The sequence below is a fragment of the Mus musculus genome, chromosome 15, assembly GCF_000001635.26.
Source record: "Mus musculus strain C57BL/6J chromosome 15, GRCm38.p6 C57BL/6J".
NCBI lineage: Eukaryota > Metazoa > Chordata > Mammalia > Rodentia > Muridae > Mus > Mus musculus.
The window spans coordinates 47,693,191-47,716,337 of NC_000081.6; the positions used below are offsets into that span (position 1 = coordinate 47,693,191).

General features: G+C 36.7%; 1 protein-coding gene and 1 pseudogene across 12 annotated transcripts in view; both read right to left on the minus strand.

Annotated features, from left to right (window-relative positions):
• Csmd3 (CUB and Sushi multiple domains 3) overlaps positions 1 to 23,147 on the minus strand; it is a 1,211,921-nt gene that overhangs the window by 112,553 nt on the left and 1,076,221 nt on the right. For all 12 annotated transcript variants that reach the window (XR_001781523.2, XR_003951374.1, NM_001081391.2 and 9 more), the window contains 7 exons: positions 17,764 to 17,882; positions 17,156 to 17,225; positions 13,127 to 13,243; positions 10,924 to 11,133; positions 4,881 to 5,069; positions 3,457 to 3,634; positions 2,511 to 2,656 (listed from right to left, as the gene is read on the minus strand). Coding sequence is in view for 10 of the 12 variants with exons in the window: in NM_001081391.2 (NP_001074860.2) it covers positions 2,511 to 2,656; positions 3,457 to 3,634; positions 4,881 to 5,069; positions 10,924 to 11,133; positions 13,127 to 13,243; positions 17,156 to 17,225; positions 17,764 to 17,882 (1,029 nt within the window). In the remaining 2 variants the exon portion in view is untranslated. The remainder of the gene's footprint in view (positions 1 to 2,510; positions 2,657 to 3,456; positions 3,635 to 4,880; positions 5,070 to 10,923; positions 11,134 to 13,126; positions 13,244 to 17,155; positions 17,226 to 17,763; positions 17,883 to 23,147) is intronic.
• Gm16300 (predicted gene 16300) lies at positions 6,498 to 10,710 on the minus strand (annotated as a pseudogene).

The window sequence follows — 23,147 nt, forward strand, 5'->3', positions numbered from 1 at the left end:
CTGGGAGTGAGAACAGAAATCAACAGCACAGGGAAAGAGAGGTTGGGGGCATGTCTGGTGACTAGCTGGTGGCCTGGGATGGAAGAGGGTATGGAGAGGTTATGGGGATGACCCTAGCTTAGACTCCTACTAGAGGGGGATATGGAGACTGAAATAACCACCTCCTCTAGCCATGCAGGACTTCCAGAGGAGTGAGGCGTCACCAATCCACCCACAAAACCTTCAAAGCATAATTTGTCTTCCCACAAGATGTGCAGTGATAAAGATGGCGCATAGACTGAGGGAACAGCCAACCAGTGACTCCCCCAACTTGAGAATTATCCCATGTGAGAGAGCCAACCGTTGACACTACTTGCCACGCTCTCTGGTCAAGTCAGCTTGACAGGCTGAAGCTTGAAAGCTACTCACAAGGCAAAAGAGTTTCACAGAAACTCGCTCCTGGAGTCTGGCGTTCTCTCTAACCCATACATTAATTTTCCATTCCCACGCTAGTCTAGTGTCTGGATCCACGTGCTCTCTTTTAGTGTTATCCTATTATAAGTGCCTTTTAAGATTGAATTCTGACATAGCTAAAGCCCTTCGTCAGTGTTCCAACAGTCCTAGAACGTTGTTGAACAAGACCATGGGCTTGAAATTCAGTAAGAATGTTGCTATTCAGTGACATTCAGAATAGCCTCTGGTATTACACTATCACTTAGAATAAAAGCCAAGTCGCTCCCATATACAGGAATTTACAATGGTTTAGGAAGTAGATCGGGCTGTGGTTTTAGAGTATTGCATTATTCATGAGATGGTTAGCTAGAACAGAACTCCCTAGTTAGAACCATGACTTGGGTGTGAAAGCCATTGCCCTAGGAGTGAAAAGATCTCACACCTGGCTTCTAAGACTATAGCTGACCTTAGATAGGGCTGACTTTGTCTCAGTTAATTTTATTGCCCAGTTCCTTCTGATCTTTGCGTTTTCATTCTTCTGTTCCGTGTAAGAGTCATTAAGCATCCGGTTACCTCATGTGTACCTTGCGGGTATGTCACCCAACTTCCTTATTGTCTTCTGTATAAAAAGTCTGATGCTCGATTTGACAAAATACATTCAGATTCTACACAACCTCTCCTGTGTGCATCTGTCTGTCACTCATCCGCTGCTTTGCCCACCTGCTACTAGAGACCTGTTCCATGCAGACAAAGGGGCCCAGAGGGTCTGCAGCAACTATTAATGATACTCTACTATGCTTGGAGATAGGAACCTAGCATAACTGACTCTCTAGAGGCCTCATCCATCAGTTGACTGTGGCAGATGCAGAGACTCAGAGCTAAATATCAGTTGGAGTCCTGGGGATTCTTTTGGAAGAGTGGGGAATATAAGTGATCAAGTTAGGTCAAAGATACCCTAAGAAGATACTCAAGAGTCAACTAACCTGGGAATAAAGGGCTCACATAGCCTAGGCCACCAACTAGTGAGTAATCAGGAGGTGGACCTAGACTCCCTACATATCTGTTGCAAAATTGCAGTTTGTCATTTATGTGGTTTTCCTAACAAGTCAAATGGGGGTTGTCTCCATCTTTGTTCCTTGCCATTAGATTCTCTTATTAATTGGACTGACTGGTCAAGCCTCAGTGGGAGAGGATGTACCTAGCTCTGCTGTGACTAGATGATTTATGCTGAGGTGGTACACAAGGTGGGAGGCTCCCCTTCTCTGAGAAGAATGAGAGGTAATGGCGGTAGGGATTTTGTAAAGATTGGACTGGGAAGAAAGGAGGGAAGGTGGCTGTGCTCAGATGTAAAGTAAATAAAAATAAATAAATATTTTTAAGAATGAAAAGAGATAAACATTCCTTATCTGTAATGAATAAAAGTAATTTGAAGCAAACAGATATGAAGGGAGATTTCTGTGAAAAATATAATATCTTCTCACAAAGTTAATGTTCTGAAGGTAGGACACAGAACAATTCTGTATAACCAAATAAAACTGAAACTCCTAAAGTACTTCATAGGGATAAAAGCTATGAACTTAATGATCTGGAATCACCAGCAAAAACTGTAAGATTCTTGCACAGATACGATTTGAAACAAGAGTTTAAATGAATGAGTAATGTGATCCAGAGCATAAAGATATTAGATGCTAATTTTAGAAATATTCGCAGCAGGTTGACTAGATTAAACATTTTTTTTTTTTGTTCAGAGAATCTATTGCTGTCTCCAAATTACATGCAGTAAAATATGAACAGCTGGTTCTCTTTTATTGGTTTCCATGCAAAATGATTATTTTCCACTGGGTAATTACTGACTGATTTATTTCCTATAGCCATTTGCTCACACGTTAATATCCCTAAGTACTTAGAGGAGGTCATGGTTTGCAAGTAAATGTGTTTGAAATGCATAAGATGCAGTGATGATCAAAGTGTCAGATTTTAATACATTTTCAATCATTGGATAAAGATATATTACATTCAATTTTCCAGGACAATTTAAATGGTACCAAATGAAATAAAAACACTTAGATAATACCAACCATGATAACTGAGCACAAAAAAGCCACTTGTTGTGAAGTCACTGTGGAATTTGATTAGAATTTGATTTGAAGTGCTGTATACTGATTCCAAAGCAGTATTGCCACTGAATTGACCAATTTGGGGTGAATTTTGGTCAGGTCCATCCCTGTTAGACAAGAGTTTGGAAGGAGAGAATGATACTGATGATTTACAGAGCTTTAGATGAATTTCATGAAGGTACGGCATACAATCACTTATCATTACTTTAAGAGCAAAGTAAAATAATCCTTTAATCAAAAATGCTATTGGTACATCATGCACCTACACAAATAATAAAATCCTAAAATACGAAGCTTTAAAAATGGGTTATGTTTTTACCTAAACAAATGAACCAATATAAACAGTAATCAATTTAGTTTTCAGCAGGTACTAAGAATCTCTTAAAGCTTGTGTTGTCTTCTGTTACTTTCTTTGACAGCAGACTCAGACTGATATAATTAGTGCTCCTGAAACTCACAGTGTTTTAGTCTTTGATTAATTCAGAGGTTTTCTTTGTACCTTTAACAAAGTTACTCCAATTGATACAATTATAGTATACATATTTTACTGTATAATAATTTCTTACGACAAAAAATTAAATATCATATAATATAATTATGGTCTGAACAGAGGTCTTAAATTTCACCAGTTTTGATAAATAGAGGACTTCCTTAAACATTTTGGTAGTTGTCTACAATACACATTTTCAGCCATGGGGTTTGCTACTTAATGGGATTACATTCTAAAATATATTTATTATATTTGTCTCATATAAAAAAATCAAAAGAAAGCAAAGCCATACAGACTCTCAGTTATGCCATTTCAAATTTCAGATGGTAGTTTGTAATAGAGAACTGTGACTTACTTTTATCTTGACCTTATTCCCGTTCATAATTTAGTCAATCACAAAGAACAGTACTGACTTACCATACAGTAATGAAGTCATAGATGGGTTCTGTTTGAAGAACAGTAAAATTGATGTAGATCCCATTCCCAGGGGGAACTCTTACGAGCCAAAAGCAGTCTTGGAAGTTTGGATATTCATCAGGATAGCCAGGAGAATAAATGGTACCATTCATTGCAGTTATATTCCCGCCACAAAGAGCTATGGAAAGAGATACATGAGCATGTTGGAAAATAGTGAACTAGATAAATGGCAAAGCTATCAAACTTTTTTGTTGGGGGGGGGGGGGAGTCAGGGTTTCTCCGTATAGCCCTGGCTGTCCTGGAGCTCACTTTGTAGACCAGGCTGGTCTCGAACTCAGAAATCCGCCTGCCTCTGCCTCGCCAGTGCCGGGATTAAAGGCGTGCGTCGCCACACCCGGCTTAGCTATCAAACTTTTAAGGCAGTTATAGTGCATTAGTTTTATTCTACCTTCGTTGGTAAGAATGTACAAAATATAGTAATTTTTAAAAAAGTTTTCCACATGAGATCTTTGACATATTTGTTGTCCTTGGTGATCACAAAGCTCTTTATTCATTTGATATAACGTTCATCAATGCACACACAAATGTCTCTCATAATGTATGCCCTAGACATATTGCATTTTTAAAATTTTCAACAGTATTTTTATAGAATAGTCACTCAAATTAAATAACTGTATCTTGATTTTCTGTTTACAGTACTGATGTTAAAAAGATGAACATCCCCTGACCTTCACATAAACACATAAGAAGTTAGAAAGTGTCTAAAATGTTAACAAATTTTGCTCATATTCTCAGTAGAAGGTTAGCTGTCTCCTGTGAGTCTCTGCCAGTGTCTAGCAAATACAGAAGTGGATGCTCACAGTCATCTATTGGACAGAGCACAGGGTCCCCAATGAAGGAGCCAGAGGAAGTACCCAAGGAGCTGAAGGGTCTGAAGCCCTATAGGAGGAACAACAATATGAAGTAACCAGTACCTCCAGAGCTCCATGAGACTAAACCACCAATCAAGAAAACACATGGTGGCACTTGTGTCTCTAGCTGCATATGTAGCAGAAGATGGCCAAGTCAGCCATCAATGGGAGAAGAGGCCTTTGGTCTTGCAAAGATTCTATTCCTCAGTATAGGGGAATGCCATGGCTAGGAAGCAGGAGTGGGTGGGTTGGGGAGGAGGGGGCATGAGGAGGGGACAGGGGATTTTCGGAGAGGAAACTAAGAAAGGGGATAGCATTTGAAATGTAAATGAAGAAAATATCTAATAAAATGTAAATTAAAATATTGCTGCCATTAATATAATCTGCATTCAATATGTGATTTTATTTACCTTTTTTAGTTATTAAAAAGTCCTTAGTTGAAAGCAAAACCATGCTCTCATAACTTCTAACAAATAGCATCATCTTGAAGACAATTTGAGTTTAAAAGCTTACCTTCACACCTTGGCAGCGGATGGTTCCAATTCCGGCTGACTCCATGAAGACATGTGAGAGCTGAGTTGCCAATTAATGTGTATCCTGGGAAACATTCGAATGAAATGGTTTGACCCACAGTAAAATCATTTCCAATTACAAACCCATTTCGAAATGGGCGAGGATCAGGACAGCTTTGCAACTGGTAGGCTGGAAGAAAAAAATGAGAAAGAAGGGCATTTACCTCTCTGAATGTGAGACACCAAAAATGGGTGCTATTTGTAACTTAGCAATTAATAGCATACTGCTCAGGGTTAGTTATTTTATAAATACTAATTTGGGTTTATGGTAAAGGCTGTCAGAGACAGTGTAATGAGAATGTCTTTTCATATCTATAATTTTCATATTTAAAATGATAATTCACAAAAACGCATCAGCTTCCTTACATGCTGGAGCAATTTATCTAAATTATGAACATGAATAGAAATGTAAACTCTTCTTACAGCCACAATTTTAATCAAACATATTCTGATTCTCTAAATAGAGTGCAATTGCTTCTTGGTTATCCACTTGTACCTAGAATAAAATAACTACATACATGTAACCTTAATTCTTCATATTTTCCATTTTAAAATATTTTTTTTCTAAATGAACAACCTGAAAATCTCTGCTGAATTTAAATTTTGATTATTGTGAATTTTTAACTAAAATGCATTTTTTTACTCTTTTGTTCATCTTGTATAAGGTAATATTGCACATTTCTTTGTCATTGATTGCAGAGCCTTCCCCATTTCCTTTCCTATTATACATGCTTTGTAAGCAGTGATGAATACATTTTGTAATTACAAACTTCATGAATTCCTAAAACTATTTGAAGCTGTATCATTAAGAGTTTGAGCACACACATGATGAACTGCATCAATTGATAGCATAAGTTCTGGGGAATTCAATGTCACTTCTAGCTATGTTCTATATCAGGCACTCAGGTGGTTCACAGATGTGTGGGTAAGCAAAATACTCATACATGTAAAATAAGTATTCAAAGTATACCACACACATGGCTCTGGGTTTTCTTGAGTTCCAGGAGAAAAAAAATATTTATCTATTTTAAAAGAATTAATTTCTTCAAAATTAAAGATAGTTGTACATTTCCAGGGTTTGTGTTTTACAGAATATACTACTCATAACAGTGTATGCTACTGAGGAAATGACGAGGACTTAGGTTGTGCTTACTTTAATATGGAAACTTGGGATTTAAATCTAAGCTCAACTTAACCTATAGCCTTTCCTCAAAGGGGATAGATAGATATCTTGCTCAAAAATCATTTAATGTTTTCCTGAACATGGGCCTAATGTTATCTTGCCATCTATATGTTTGCTTTTTATTCTAATGGTAATATAACAAAACAATATTATTGTATCTCTAAATAAGTTTGTTTACAATGTAAGATGAATAATAACTTGTTAACGTTAAGTTTCATTTAAAAATTAAAACTTATTCTCAATGTCTACCATTCATATTTTAATTATTTTCCCTTGCTTAAGTCAATTATGATTTTGAAATTTTAAATTTTTTCTTATTTGTATTTTGAATTCTCAGGAGAAAAAAATGTATGATAAAAGTGCATGACTTTTTTTTCTCTTATCAGCCATTCACATTCAAGCCCCACATCGGAAGTACTAGGGGAATATCTGTAGGAATACAATTTATTGTCTGTTCCTCCACTCAAAAATATCCCTGTGTCTGTCCAATCCACACGTAGAACTTTGTCTTCATGAGCAGCTAGATCATAGAGAGAAACCTTACAACTTCTTGTATCCCATAGCTTCACAATGTTATCTAACCAGCCTGAGACCAGCTGCTGTTCATGGGTAGGAGACTACGTCACTGATGTCACCCAGCCTGTGTGTGAGGTGAGAGACATCGACACCAAAGAACCATCTTTAGTTCCGGGATCCCATAGTCTAATATGCCTGTCTATACTTCCAGATGCCAAACATTTACAAAGGCAAGAATAGAAGATAGAATTAAACACTTTATTTCCTGTCACAGTTGACTTAAGACCACCAGACTCAACATCCCACACTCTTAATTGTGTAATTCCAACTACAGAGTTCTTCAGAATCTGTCCAAAAGACTGAGGAAATTGCTTCTGTGTGGCCAGAGAGGGTCACAAAGGGTGTTCTTGTTAGTCCCAATTGTTCTTTTTTTTTTTTTTTCTTAGTCGATTTGTGGGTTCTTCCATTTAATCTTCTTCATCAATAGGGACTGTAGACCAGATCTTTAGCATCTTATCCCAGGAGTCACTGCAAAACTTAGTTCCTAAGCTAAAGCTATTGACTACTATGGCATCCACACTCCCATCATGCCCTTGGCAGCATTACAGAGCTTTCACTTTGGTCTTCTCAATGTTCCACTCCTATTAGAGAATAGTCTGCTCCATTGAGACAGTCTGTAGTAAGCAGGACAAACTGTCTTTTTTTTTTTTTTTTGACCCAAGCCACATCTTTCACAACATCTGTATGTCCCACAATTGTTCTTAATGACTTTCCTTCAAAGGATCCGAGAAGACTTATCATTAGAATCAGACAGGCAGGATTCTTTCTTCTGCCCCTTTAGTTGAGCTGATCCAGTCATCATGGAACATGCACTGCTCTGATTGGGAGTGGTGTATTTTTCCACATATTTTAGTTCCACAACCTCTTCCAGTGAAATATTCTCCAGTTCCATGTGTTTAACCAAGGGCATTAGAAGAAACTGGCCCTTGATAAGAAAATCAAGCTTCAAGAACACATCAAAATAATCATCCATCCTGACCAAGTAGGTTTCATTACAGGGATGCAGGGATGGTTTAATATATGGAAATCCATCAACATAATCCACTATATAAACAAACTCAAAGACAAAAACCACATGATCATCTCGTTAGATGCTGAGAAAGCATTTGACAAAATCCAACACCAATTCATGATAAAAGACTTGGAAAGACCAGGAATTCAAGGCCCACACCTAAACATGATAAAAGCAATCTACAGCAAACCAGTAGCCAACATCAAAGTAAATGGTGAGAAGCTGTAAGCAATCCCACTAAAATCAGGGACTAGACAAGGCTGCCCACTTTCTCCCTACCTGTTCAATATTGTACTTGAAGTCCTAGCCAGAGCAATTAGACAACAAAAGGAGATCAAGGGGATACAAATTGGAAAAGAAGTCAAAATATCACTTTTTGCAGATGATAGTATATATAAGTGACCCTAAAAATTCCACCAGAGAACTCCTAAACCTGATAAACAGCTTCAAATGAAGTAGCTGGATATAAAATTAACTCAAACAAGTCAATGTCCTTTCTCTACACAAAGGATAAACAGGCTGAGAAAGAAATTTGGGAAACAACACCCTTCACAATAGTCAAAAATAATATAAAATACCTTGGTGTGACTCTAACTAAGGAAGTGAAGATCTATATGATAAGAACTTCAAATCTCTGAAGAAAGAAATTAAAGAAGATCTCAGAAGATGGAAAGATCTCCCATGCTCATGGATTGGCAGGATCAATATAGTCAAAATGGATATCTTGCCAAAAGCAATCTACAGATTCAATGCAATCCCCATCAAAATTCCAACTCAATTCTTCAACGAATTAGAAGGAGCAATTTGCAAATTCATCTGGAATAACAAAAAACCTAGGATAGCAAAAACTCTTCTCAAGGATAAAAGAACCTCTGGTGGAATCACCATGCCTGACCTAAAGCTATACTACAGAGCAATTGTGATAAAAACTGCATGGTACTGGTATAGCAACAGATAAGTAGACCAATGGAATAGAATTGAAGACCCAGAAATGAACCCACACACCTATGGTCACTTGATCTTTGACAATGGAGCTAAAACCATGCAGTGAAAAAATAGACAGCATTTTCAAGAAATGGTGCTGGCACAACTGGCTGTTATCATGTAAAAGAATGCGAATTGATCCATTCCTATCTCCTTGTACTAAGGTCAAATCTAAGTGGATTAAGGAATTCCACATAATACCAGAAACACTGAAATGTATAGAGGAGAAAGTGGGGAAAAACCCTGAAGATATGGGCACAGGGGAAAAATTCCTGAATAGAACAGCAATGGCTTGTGATCTAAGATTGAGAATCAACAAATGGGACTTCATAAAATTGCAAAGCTTCTGTAAGGCAAAAGACACCGTCAATAACACAAAAAGGCCACCAACAGATTGGGAAAGGATCTTTACCTATCCTAAATCAGATAGGGTACTACTATCCAATATATAAAGAACTCAAGAAGGTGGCGTCCAGAAAATCAAATAACCCCATTAAAAATGGGGCTCAGAGCTAAACAAAGAATTTTCACCTTAGGAATAAGGAATGGCTGAGAAGCACCTGTAAAGATGTTCAGCATCCTTAATCATTAGGGAAATGCAAATCAAAACAACCATGAGATTCCACCACACACCAGTCAGAATGACTAAGTTCAGAAATTCAGGTGACAGCAGATGCTGGCAAGAATGTGGAGAAAGAGGAACACTCCTCCATTGTTGGTGGGATTGCAAGCTTGTACAACCACTCTGGAAATCAGATTGGCGGTTCCTCAGAAAATTGGACATAGTACTACCGGAGGATCCAGCAATACCTCTCCTGGGCATATATCCAGAAGATGTTCCAATTAGTAAGAAGGACACATGATCCACTATGTTCATAGCAGTCTTATTTATAATAGCCAGAAGCTGGAAAGAACCCAGATGCCCCTCAACAGAGGAATGGATACAGAAAATGTGGTACATTTACACAATGGAGTACTACTCATCTATTAAAAAGAATGAATTTATGAAATTCCTAGGCAAACAGATGGACCTGGAGGGCATCATCCTGAGTGAAGTAACCTAATCACAAAAGAACTCACATGATATGTACTGACTGATAAGTGGATATTAGCCTAGAAACTTAGAATACCCAAGATATAAGATACAATTTGCAAAACACATGAAACTCAAGAAGAACGATACTTTGTGGATACTTTACACCTTTTTAGAATTGGGAACAAAACACCCATGGAAGGAGTTATAGAGACAAAGTTTGGAGCTTAGAGGAAAGAATGGACCATCTAAAGACTGCCATACCCGGGGATACATCCCATAATCAGCCTCCAAACGCTGACACCTTTGCATACACTAGCAAGATTTTGCTGAAAGGACCCTGATATAGCTGTCTCTTTTGAGACTATGCCAAGCAAACACAGAAGTGAATGCTCACAGTCAGCTATTGGATGGATCACAGGGCCCCCAGTGGAGGAGCTAGAGAAAGTACCCAAGGAGCTGGGGGGATCTGCAACCCTATAGGTGGAACAACAATCTGAACTAAGCAGTACCCCCCCCCCCCCAGAGCTCATGTTCCTAGCTGCATATGTATCAGAAGATGGCGTAGTCGGCCATCAGTGGAAAGAGAGACCCATTGGTCATGCCAACTTTATATGCCTCAGTACAGGGGAATGCCAGGGCCAAGAAGTGGGAGTGGGTGGGTGGGGGAGTGGGTGGGGGGCTTTTTGGATAGCATTGGAAATGTAAATGAAATAAATACCTAATAAAAGTCTTTTAAAAAATGAAAATCAAATTCGACATGTTTCTGGAGTTCATTTTTGGTCTCATTCAATTTATTGATAATGTTACTAAGATTGGCAACCTCAGATCTGGCAGGGATTGAGAAAGGAACATCATTCACTGTGTATTTCTTGTTCTTGGTGTAGAAACGTGCCTGGAGTTTTGCCATGGCTGAATATAAACACAAGGCTGCTCCACAAAAATATATGTGTTGATAATCAAGGGGTTCTAAGGTAGACTGCCATATAATTGTTTTTATCCTCCTAACTGAAGCTTGCTTGGTTTTTGCTTCTTTTGTCTTCTAAGACAATGATAGCAATGTTATAACTAAGTCAAATAACTCCTGAGATGATATCCAGGACCTTGCATAAGCTCTCCAACACTGCTGTCCCAAAACTAACCTGGTTAAGAAAACTGAAAGGCACTATACCCTCATATTTTATAATTCATCTTACCTTGATACACAATATGAAATCCCTGTTTGTTCTGAGAATAGTCACTGTGAAAATACAAGCTGGTTTCATGAGTTGTGCTAAACAGAGAAGATGGTATTTGCGGACCACTAAGCCGTCCAATAACAGTGCTAATTTCGGAGGATCCACTCCGTACTTCCAGGTAATCATGTATGGTTTCTGTAGAAAAATTTACAAACTGGAGATGTACACCTAAAGAAGAAAGAGCAAACACAATACTACTTGATATTTTACCATACTGCATACACGTATAAACAGCAACATAACACACAGATTTGCATATTTGTACTTAGATACATTTCCATTCATTTCAGAAAACATAGTCTCAAGATTTGTACATGGCAGCACATGCTTATAGTACTTGTGAGATGGAGGCAGCCGGATTAGGAGTACAAGGCCCTTAGGCTGTACAGTAAGTACAAGCCCAGCTGAAACTACATGAGACTTCCAGTAAAGAAAAGAAAAGAAAACAAGAAAAACAGGTCTGAACTTTGAGTTTTCAGCCTATCCAAAACTCATAGCTCTGCTAAAATTCTTCAGTGACTACATGGTGCATTCTCAAGCTCATTTTCTTAGGTTTAAAAACCATTAAATCAAATGTTAGATATTTAACACTAATTTGTACATGTAAATTCTGATTTACTTATGAAGATAGTGTGATAAATTCAATAAGTACCAGAAACAAAAATGCTTATCTGTGTACTACTTGCTTATCAGGATGATTTTTCAACATGATGACTAGAGATAATAATATGTTAGCATGTTGTTAAAATTGCTAAGAAAATAAAAATTTAACTGATTCCACTATTAAAAAGTCAAATAAATAAAGCCCTGTACATAACGACATAACACACATTAGTTTAATTTACCCATTCCACAATATACTCATACTTTGAAGCATGATATTCCATGCACTTAGTATTTATGTATCATTTGAAATAAGAGACAAACAAAAACATCCATACATCTTTAATTTTTTAAATAGTCCATGTAAAATATACTTTTTTAATTAATTTATTTTTTATACTTTATATTTTATTTGCCATACCCCAGGTCTACCCTCTGACTGTTCCATATCCCATACCTCCTCCTGACACCACTGTCTCCATGTAGATGTCCCCAACCCCCACCCCACCTGATCTCTAAACTCCCTGAGGCCTCCAGTCTCTTGAGAGTTAGGTGCATCATCTCTGAATGAACACAGACCCAGAATTCCTCAACTGTATGTGTGTTGGGAGCCTCATATCAGCTGGTGTATGCTGTCTGTTTAGTGGTCCAGTGTTTGAGAGATCTCAAGGGTTCAGATTAATTGAGACTGCTACAGGATCGCCCTTCTCAGCTTCTATTAGCAGTCCCTAATTCAACAACAGCGGTCAGCTGCTTCTGACCATTGGTTGGGTGCAAATATCTGCATCTGACACTTTCAGCTACTAGTTGGGTCTTTCAGAGGGCATAATAGGTCTCTTTTTGTGAGCACTCCATAGCCTCAGGTATATGTCAGGCCTTGGGACCTCCCCTTGAGCTGGATCCCACTTTGGGCTAATTTCCAAAACATATAAAGAGCTCGAGAAGTTAACCACCAAAAACAAACAAACAAACAAACAAACAACCTAATCAAAAAATGGGGTTTAAAATTAAAATGAGATTTCACAACTGAGGCATCTCAAATGGCTGAGAAGTAACTAAAGAAATGTTCAAGGTCCTTAGTGATCAGAGAAATGCAAATCTAAATGACCCTGAGATTCCACCTTACACCAAACAGATCAAAACCTCAGGTGACAACACATGTTGGAGAGGATGTGGAGAAAGAGGAACATCCCTCCATTGCTGGTGGGATTGCAATCTGGTACAACCTCTCTGGAAATCAATCTGGAGATTCCTCAGAAAATTGGAAATAGTTCTACCTGAAGACCCAACTATACCACTTTTGGGAATATACCCAGACAATATCCCATCATGCCACAGGGGCACATGTTCCACTATGTTCATAGTAGCCTTATTTGTGATAGTAAAATATGTTTTACTGAGGCAAATATTAAGCAAATTATATTCCTCAATATACATTATTTCATGTACTCATAGTGAAACATTAACCTGTAAACATATACTAATATTGGACCTATATTGCATCTTCTTAACAATGCATTGATAAATAGTGGAATGTCTTCCATATACTTATACATACCAAAGCCAATAGGCAGCTTTATTGTCCATGTGCAATCTAAGCTGCTGGGGTAGTTTCCGGGAAAACCAGGACTGAGTATCACACCACTGAAGTCTGACATTGCACCTCCACACTGAGCTGCAAAACAATAGAATTCTCATAGAAAGCAGAATTATGAAATATATCTTTGTATTTAAAAAGTATCGAAATCACCGTAAGTCTTCAAATGGCATCTAAGGTAATACTATTTGAGAAAATTAAATATAGGCCCAATTCCTTCAGCAAACGCTAGTTGATTCATAACTCATTTTTCTAAACCAGCACAAAAGGCATAATAACTCAGAAAAAAAAAGTGCAGCTTAAGTTAATTACTGCTTAGCAAGTACCAGTTTGCTCACAATGAGTACACTTAAGCAAAGGACAAGTCTTTTCAGCCGTGGCAAGAAATCATGCAGCTTATTTTTCTTTCTTAAGAACATCGACTACTGTGTCTAGTCATTCTAAAGGCGATGCAATTTAAACTAAAATAAAGCCGACTGGGTCAGCTCTCCATGCCCTGTTAAAGGGAGACACTTTCACAACCATTTTTCCCTGTTCAGAAGAAGGCTGAATGAAGAATTTTAAGAAACTATTGGTTTCATTTTATTCTAAAAAGATCAGGACATAAACAAGCACAGTAAAACACAGACATTTGAAAAAATGGGCAGCAATAACAAATATGCTTAGTTTGGAAACCCTATGGAGTGGCTTTACTCTTGACAACCTAAGAGGCCATTCTAAAATGGAAATTTGCTAATTTAATTTTGTGTGGAAAGTAGATGGAATTATTTAATGTATATTGAAGTATATTTTTATCTTAGAAAATATTCTTTGCTGTAAAGCCATATTTAGCATGCTTTCGTCGGTGACATATAAATATAAGACAGTTAATTGTTGGGTATGATGTTGAATTTTATGACTATTTCCTAAACACTTGCTTGTAATTTCTTTTTAAGGTAGGCACGAGCTACATATTTAAACTTCGTGTTGCATTTCATAAATAGAGATCCATGAAATATTTTATCTATGTGTGATATTAGAAATTAGTCTGACATATATACACTGACATAGATTTTCCCTTTATTTATGTATGCATATAAATTCAACAAGCTTATAATTTTTTTTCAAATGTGTATTACAATTAAGCTCTAAAAAGATTTTTCTCTCTAAATTGTCAGTCCATTGATCATGACATCAAATTAATCTTTAACACAAACTATTAAAGTTTATTCACTATTCCATTTTTTTAAAAAATGAGTATCACAAGTCTGATAATTAATAAGCTATAAGAAGAATGATTTTATCAATCAGACTAAGGCAGAAGGAGGTAAGGATCTCGGTGGGACAGGGGACAGGGAGGGGAAATGGGAAACATGATCAGGTATTGGGGGGCAGAGCAGGAAATAGGACTGAAGCCCTGAGGGCCAGCAGAATGAATGGAAGCAGGCAATATCTTGAGGTAGGAGGAGGGAGGACTACCTAGAATGTACCAGAGACCTGGGAGGTGAGACTCTCAGAACTCAAAGGGAGGGATCTTAGATGAAATGCCCGACAGTGGGGAGAGGAAACTTGTAGAGACCACCTCTAGTAGAAAGGCAGGACATCAAGTGGAGGGATAGGGTTGCCATCCCACATTCAAAAGCTCTGACCCATAAATGTTCCTGTCTGAAAGAACTGCAGGGTCAAAAATCAAGAAGAGCCTGAGGGAAAGGAGGTACAGCCACCAGCCCAAATTGGGATCCAGTTCAAGGGAAGGTCCCAAGGCCTGACACAGTTACTGATGCTATAAGTGTATGCTTACAAACAGGAGCCTAGCATAACTGCCCTCCAAGACACTCAACAAGTAGCTGAAAGAGTCAGATGTAGATACTTACACCTAATCAATGGACAGAAGCCAGGGACCCCTGGGGTTAAATTAGGGAAAAGCTGGAAGGAGCTGAGGAGGAGGGTGACCCCATAGGAAGACCAGCAGTCTCAATTAACCTGAATCCCCAGCATCTCTCAGAGACTGAGCTACCAATCAGGCAGCATACACCAGCTGATCTGAGGCCCCCAACATATACACAGCAGAGGACTACCTGGTCTGGCCTCAGTGAGAGAAGGTGCTCCTAACCCTCAAGAGACTCGAGGCCCCAGGAGGCGGGGAGGTTTGTGTGTGTGTGTGGGGGGTAACAGCCTCTTGGAGAAGGGGGGTGGGAGGTGGAAAGAAGTATGGGATGAGAAATAATCAGAAGTCAGAGGGTGGAGAGGGATGTGGGCAAAAACTGGACTGTTTAAAAAAAAAGATTAAAGAGTTTTTAAAAAAAAAGAAGGAAAGAAGAAAAGAAAAGAAATTGGGTTATATTGGGACATCGATTATATCTTAAATTTGCTTTAGTCTGGACTTTGATTTTCTGCATTTCAATTTTTACATCTGTCTTCAAGTTGCTTGTGATACTTACTACTGTCAAATCTAAGGAGTCGAGAATCACTTAGGTGGTTAAGTTATACTGCTTAACGCTCACCTCTCAGCTTTTCTGGAAAGTACTACTAAACTTGACAATTTGAACTGAGAAGATCTCCTCTAAAATATTGAGGATACCACTATTTTGGTGGCTGAGGCTCTGAACTACATAAAAAGGAACGGCTTTATGAGCATCTCTACTTTTGGACAGTAGTAGGACATGACCGGATGCCTCATCATCCTGCACTGACTTCCCCACCATGGTGAGCTGTATCCTTCAAGTGTCAATCAAATAAGCCTCCTCTCCTTGAAATTGCTTTCAACAGATCATCTTAGCAGAGTAAAAAAAATAAAATAAAATAAAATAAAATAAATTAACCAAACACTACTCACTATATTTTTATTTCTGGTCACCTTTTTGTTTACAACATTTTTAATTAATTTTCTGCAATATATTATATACTTTATTATATAAAGTATGTAAAAATATAACAAAATTTAAAAATAAAGAAAACTGCCTTTAAAATCTTCCACCTTCAGACCATCATTTTAATTCATGCTTTTTTCTTTCTTTCCATGAGTGTTTCTTTGTTTGTGATGAAGATATGATCATAATATGAATTGTTTTTACACTTTCTTATATATATATATTTCTATATGGCACATTTTTGATAGTCAGTAGATATCCTATCATCATGTTTCTTAACTTTTTAAAAGCAGCCCACACATTAATTTGAAACCTTTAACTTGTATTTTACTGCAATAGCCCACATTCAGATCTAAACTCGTTAAACACATTCTGTCCAATAATGTTAAAATAAATTGTTGAAACAAAAAATTGTTATTTCATACAGCAGATGACCAAAGAGAAACTCAAGAGAAGCTATTTTGTATTGAGCTAAAATTTGAATATACTAATGTTGGACCTCAAAGTCTGATAAGTATCTTATGTAGTTGCATATAATATCAACATATAAAATGAAGTGTACCAAGGCAGTGGTGGCACACACCTTTTATCCCAGCACTCGGGAGGCAGAGGCAGGCAGATTTCTGAATTTGAAGCTAGCCTAGTCTATAGAGTGAGTTCCAGGACAGCCAGAGATACACAGAGAAGCCCTGTCTCTAAAAACCATGAAGAAAGAAAGAAAGAAAGAAAGAAAGAAAGAAAGAAAGAAAGAAAGAAAGAAAGAAAGAAAGAAAGAAAGAAAGAAAGGTAAATTTTCTACCTTGATTTTATTTAAGTATTACTGTTAGTTTTTACCTTGAATTGATAGTTATCAGTAGGATATTTACTTATTATTCTGATATATTTCTTATTATGTCATAGTAAAAAATGGCGTATGAATAAAAACAAATATATTCTATTAATATCTATATATTTTTCACTCATTGTTTTGTATTTTAGGTTAAAAGTTGTAACATATTAAAATCACGAAAAGTTAATCGTAGGTAGCAAAATAACATTTACATGAAATACATAAAAACACAAAAATACATTAGAACATGGATTATAAAGTGAAGCTCTTAAATTTGAGAAATTACATAAAATCATCTGTCTTTGAACTTACCCAAACAAATGGGGATTGGATAATTCCATCTCCTTACAGGTCCAGGCATACACGTAATATGAGAATGGCCCTACATAAAAGCAGTGCAGCTCAGTACACACTTATAAAAGATTGGATGATCTTAGCATACTGACAGTTTAATGTAGTATATACATGACATACACATAGACGTTAATCCTGTTTCATGTCATACTACATATGTGAGCTTTAATATTACTTAGGTGAGGTAATTTTACATACTTGAAATAAATTTTGGCATAAAAACTGCAAAGTCTTGATAGAAATTCATCATGTTTAGGTATAGAATTATGGTTTTAATATTTTCCTATCAAAGGATGATCTATTAAGTTAACAAAATAGCTGAAATGACCGAGTATGTAGTGCTTTATAATACTTTGTTAGACTATGCAAAATGAGACACATAAAGAATTGTTACAAAATTATTGTATAAAAATGTTTTAATATTTAAACTATATTATATTTGTACTAAATAAAATCTATAATCATATTGAACTTAGGAGACTAAAATTTTTCATGTAGTTTAAATATCCTATAGAATAATGAGATTATAGAGTCTTGATAACACACTAGTTTTAAAACTGACTTACCTGAAGAGAATAGCCTTGATCACATTGGAATGACACCACATCACCAACCATGTATCTGTCTCCAACTTTAATTCCACTGCTTGGGGTTTGTGGCTCAGGACAAGAATCCAAACCAATTGCTAAAATTTTTTAATGAGAATTATATAAGTAACTTTCGATGTATAGCTATTTCATTTATGCATATTAAATTGCCTAAATTATAGTCTTAATTATATTTCATTATCTAAAAGGATTTTTAAATTTAAATATATTCTTATCATACTCTACCTTCTGCCAAGTCATTCCAGATATTCTTTCCCTCCTTACACACCCAATTTTAAATTAAAAAAAAATACAAACAACCAAAGCCAAATACAACCAACCCCACAAAATCTATAAAATAAAATAAAGCCACACCCCCAAAACAAAACGAACAAAGAAACAAACAAAAAACAAATTACCAAACTGTAAGCAAATACCAAAAACAAAATGGATATTATTTGGTGGTCTTTCTACTCTTGAACGTCAGACCTGCTTTAATGTTTGACAATACCAGTTTCACTCTACTGATTTGCCCTTTCCCAAAAGGCATAATGACAGTTAGTTGTTAGCCTTACCCTAGTGGCTAGTTATGACTGATTGACTCATTCACTCATTAACTTTTATTCATTTTTTTTAAAATATAAGAAAATATAAGATGAAATAAAAATTATCACATTGAAGTTGGATGAGAGAAATTAGCTTTTAGGAAAATGAAAAGAGCTCAAGAGAATGCACGAAAATCAGGAAACCAGCCATTCACATTCTCAGGAATTGTAGTAAACTACAAGCCCCAAGGTATCAAAGACAGAAAGAAAATAAAGCCCTCTAAATCAATGTGAGCAAAAGTCATAGGGACGCATAGAGACCGCTGCAGCAATCACAGTGTCTGGATGTGTTTGGACCAGGTACTGTGTGTGTATGTGTGTGTATGCGTGTGTGTGTGTGTGTGTGTGTGTGTGTGTGTGTGTGTGTGTGTGGTTTAGTGTTTTTAGAGATATATTTTATAAATCTCATAATTCAAACTGAAAATTCAATATGAAAACTCAAATTTCATATTGAACACTTCCCGTGAACAAGACTTAACCTCAAATGATTTACAAAAATATACCACTTGAATTTGAAAACAGTCATGATTTTATTCATATTCTGTTTTAAGATTGACTTAATTATCTTCTATAGGGAAATAAAATTAAATAACTATTTTAAATGACAATTATAAATTAAAAAAGATAAACTATCTCAGTGAAAAGGGGATACAGCACATATTCTATTGTGGCAAGAAAAGAAACGAAAAGTATAATCTGATGATCTATGTTAGAACTATGTACAAATTTGAGTAGATACATCACTCAAGTACAGAATTTCAAGGCTAATCTTGACAGCAAAGCCAGACTGACTTTAATGCTACCAAACTAGATAACTGAAAAGAAAATATCAGAGATATCTGTCAGATGCTATGTTGTAAAATGGTAGAGCACTGCTCTACTGTGTCACCAGCCCTAATTTCTCTCCTTAACTATCACCACAAGAGAATGTGGGTTGATATGATTGAATTTTTATTTGTAAAACAGTCTTAGCAAAAGGTGACAAGTTATTTGCTGTTTCTTTTTGCATATAGAATTGACTTTTAAATTTATGAATTATATCTTGATCTGCTCAACATTTTACATATAATTAAAATATTAGTTATAAGTTGAATTTTATATGTTAATTTTAAATGCATATTATCATATTTTCTCACATAATAATAAATGATAGGACACAGATGTCATGAAGGAGGAATTAGGAAATAATAGTGGCTAAAGTTCAACTGGAAATGTGTAAGGGAAGTCAATACAGAGGGTAATGAAGAGGATGAGAGAGAGGGTAAAGTAGGAAAAGAGGATAAATAGTCCTAAGGATGTTTGAAAAGGCCATAAGAAAATATGTTTTAAATATGTTTATAGTTAGTAAAAGCATATATGTGTGCATATATTCATAGTTAAAATTGATTTCTGGTGATAATGTTCACTCAAGAGCCACAGACTATGAAATATAAACCCCTTTGCCAGTAATAGGAAACTTCACTTCCAGTTGTTGATCATGGACTTGTAGAGACAACAATATAGGCTATTGTCATTGTTCTTGTTGCCCAAGAACAGAACGTGAACCCAAGAGCGTACTGCTGAAAACATCATATACTTTGGAGGAATGTGGATGGAACTGACATGAAAATCTCCACTCCGAGGAATAGCTTCGATAATATTAGGAAATACAAGTTTCCAAGGAAGGAAAGCAATAAATATCCCTATCCATTGTTATTTTTGCAAAAAGCAATAATGACAAATATGGCAAGAAATGCCGGAAGGTCCAAATAATGGAACTTAAATTTAGAGGTGTCTGAACCTGGAGTTACTCATTCTTAGGTAGGAGTTCATGCCTAGTGCTATAAACCACTATAAACCTAGCTATTGTTGACTGATGAGGTCATGAACTTTAGAGGACTAACATTTTCCTAATGCAACTTAGTTGCACACTACATTCTAAATGCTGAAACCTACCCACTATAAATGGAGCCCTCAGTATTCATCAAATAAATTTGTTTGTACTAGATGAAAACCATTGTGGGCAAACATATAAAGAACGTTTACTGTGGGAGAATAAATGCTAATTACTGTATCTTGACATAAACTTAGGGGCAGAGAACATGGTGTCAGAGGGAAAAGAAAATTTCGGAGGAGTAAAGGCCCAGGATGTTTGTTGTGTGATAGCATCTTTTATAAATGATAGGCAAATTACATTATGAAATGTCAAAAATATGGTCAAATCAAAAACATAGTCACAAGGACAAAACCAGTTGATATGACAAAGTTGATCGGTAAATTATACAAGGCAAACCCTTAAATGAAGAACTTTAGGAAATTTATGTCTGCTGAAAGAAGTTAAATTCAGTTCTTTCTAGTAATAAACATCAAATAGGTTATCTAGTCCCAGTGACTAGCCTTTCCCTGTTCCTTTTCTCATACTACTCAAACTCTATCTCTCATCAAAGACTTTCTCTCTGCTCCCATGACTCCTATTGGATCAGTCTCTCTTACTTATACCTGCCCTCACCCTTCTTCGTATACATTAAAGCACAAACAAGAATACTGTGTATTTCATTGAAATCTCAAATCATTAAGAAACAAAAGGTTTTCTCTGAGTAGATGTTGATATAATTCAAATACCTTCATTATGTTTATACTGATAATTACATTTAAGCATAACTGTCTAAAAATATAACACATGCAAAACTTGCAAAGTTAATTTTTTAAAGACTTACCAATTTATTTGTCAAGAAGTATAAGATATTAAATCTTTCTTACTTTAAGACATCCTTTGGTTAGTATTTATTTGTTTTTAGTGCACATGGGAAAACTAGTAATATGTATTATGAAATAGGTTAAAAGAGTGGTCACCAAATATTCAAATATATTTTTCTAATAAATTTAAAGCTCTAAATATAACAACATTTTTTGTAGTTCTCTGTTCATTGCATTTATGGTGCCCAGTCATGCCCAGTTGTACAACTGTCTACTATTTATCTCCATTATTTGACTGGAAGTTCAACAGGGGGTTAGTATATTAAGGATCCATTCAAGAAGCAATGTATGAGGGCCAGCAGACAAAATGAAAACAGGCAACCTCGGGAGGTAGGAGATTCGGAGGACCTTCCAGAATCCACCAAAGACCTTGGAGGTGAGAGACTACCAGGATTCAAAGGGAGGGACCTTACATGAAAAGGCCAACAGTAGGGAGAGGGAACTTATAGAGCCCATCTCCAGCAGAAAGACAGAGCATCAAGTGAGGGATACCAGATAAGGCATCCCTTTGAGTCATTCCTTTCTTCTTCTAACTCCATGATTGGGGTCTCTGTATTCGGTCAGATGGTTGGCTGTGGTATTGGTCAGGATCTGGCAGAGCCTCTCAGGAGACAGGTGTATCAGGTTACTGTCAGCAAGCACTTGGCATCTGCAATAGTGTCTGGGTTTGGTGTCTGCATGTGTGTTGGGCCCCCCAGGTGGGGCAGTCTCTGGATGGCCTTTCCTTCAGTCTCTGTTCCACTCTTTTTACCTGTATTTCTTTTAGACAGGTGCAACTCTGGGTTAAAGTTTTGGAGATGGTTGGATGGCCCCATTGTCAACTGGGGAGCCATGCCTAAACACTGGAAATGGTCAAACAGGTTCTCCCTCCCCTTTGTGGGGTATTTCAGTTAATGTCATCCCTGTGGGGTCCTTAGAGGCTCTTGCTTTACTCAATGATAACTTGATAAAGGAAGAAAGAAAGAGAAAGAGAGAGAGAGAGAGAGAGAGAGAGAGAGAGAGAGAGAGAGAGAAAAGAAAGAAAGAAAGAAAGAAAGAAAGAAAGAAAGAAAGAAAGAAAGAAAGAAAGAAACAAAATACTGTTTAGAATTTAATGAAATCAAACTTATGGGACATAATGAAAGCAGTACTAACAGGAAAACTTGTAGCTCTGAGTGCTTCCAAAAAGAAACTGGAGAGGGCTTACATTAGCAGTGTGACAGCACAGCTGAAAGCTCTAGATCAAAAAGAAGCAAATACACCAAGAGGAGTAGATAGCAGGAGATAATCAAACTTGGCTGAAATTAACCAGATAGAAACAAAAAGAACTATAGAAAGAATCAACAAAACTAGGAGTTGGTTCTTTGGGAAAATCAACAAGATAGATAAACCCTTAGCCAGAATAACCAGAGGGAAGAGAGACAGTATCCAAACTAACAAAATCAGAAATGAAAAGGAAAACTTAACAACAGAAACTAAGGAAATTTTAAAAAATCATCAGATTCTACTACAAAAGCCTATACTCAACAAAACAGGAAAATCTGGATAAAATGGACAATTTTCTAGACACATATTGTAGCCTCTGCCCGCCACTGTGAATAAGACTACCTAGGGTGGAGTCTTCTGACCTAGATGGTTCTATTGTTCTGTCACCTGTGCTGTTCTACCTGCTGAGAGGTTGAACCTGTCTTCCTGAGATATTCCTGAGATAGCTAACAACCTGAATTGGCAACCTAATGCTAACAGCTCTAGCTGACTAAGTGCTAACAACTTGGCAACAAAGCATCAAGAAGCCTGGCATGGCAGGAGATGGGCTTTCCCCCTTTATATGCACAGACTCTTAGCAAGCATTGGGCCTTGATTGGAATCTGTCTTGGTCTCCTTTCTTTTCTCACAGTTTCCTCCCTAACAGCTTCAGCCTCCCACTCAGGAACCCATTTAGTATGGCCGAGGGGGCCAAACATACCAGGTACCAAAGTTAAATCAGGACCAGATAAACCATCTAAACAGTCCCATAAAGAAATGGAAGAAGTCATTAAAAGT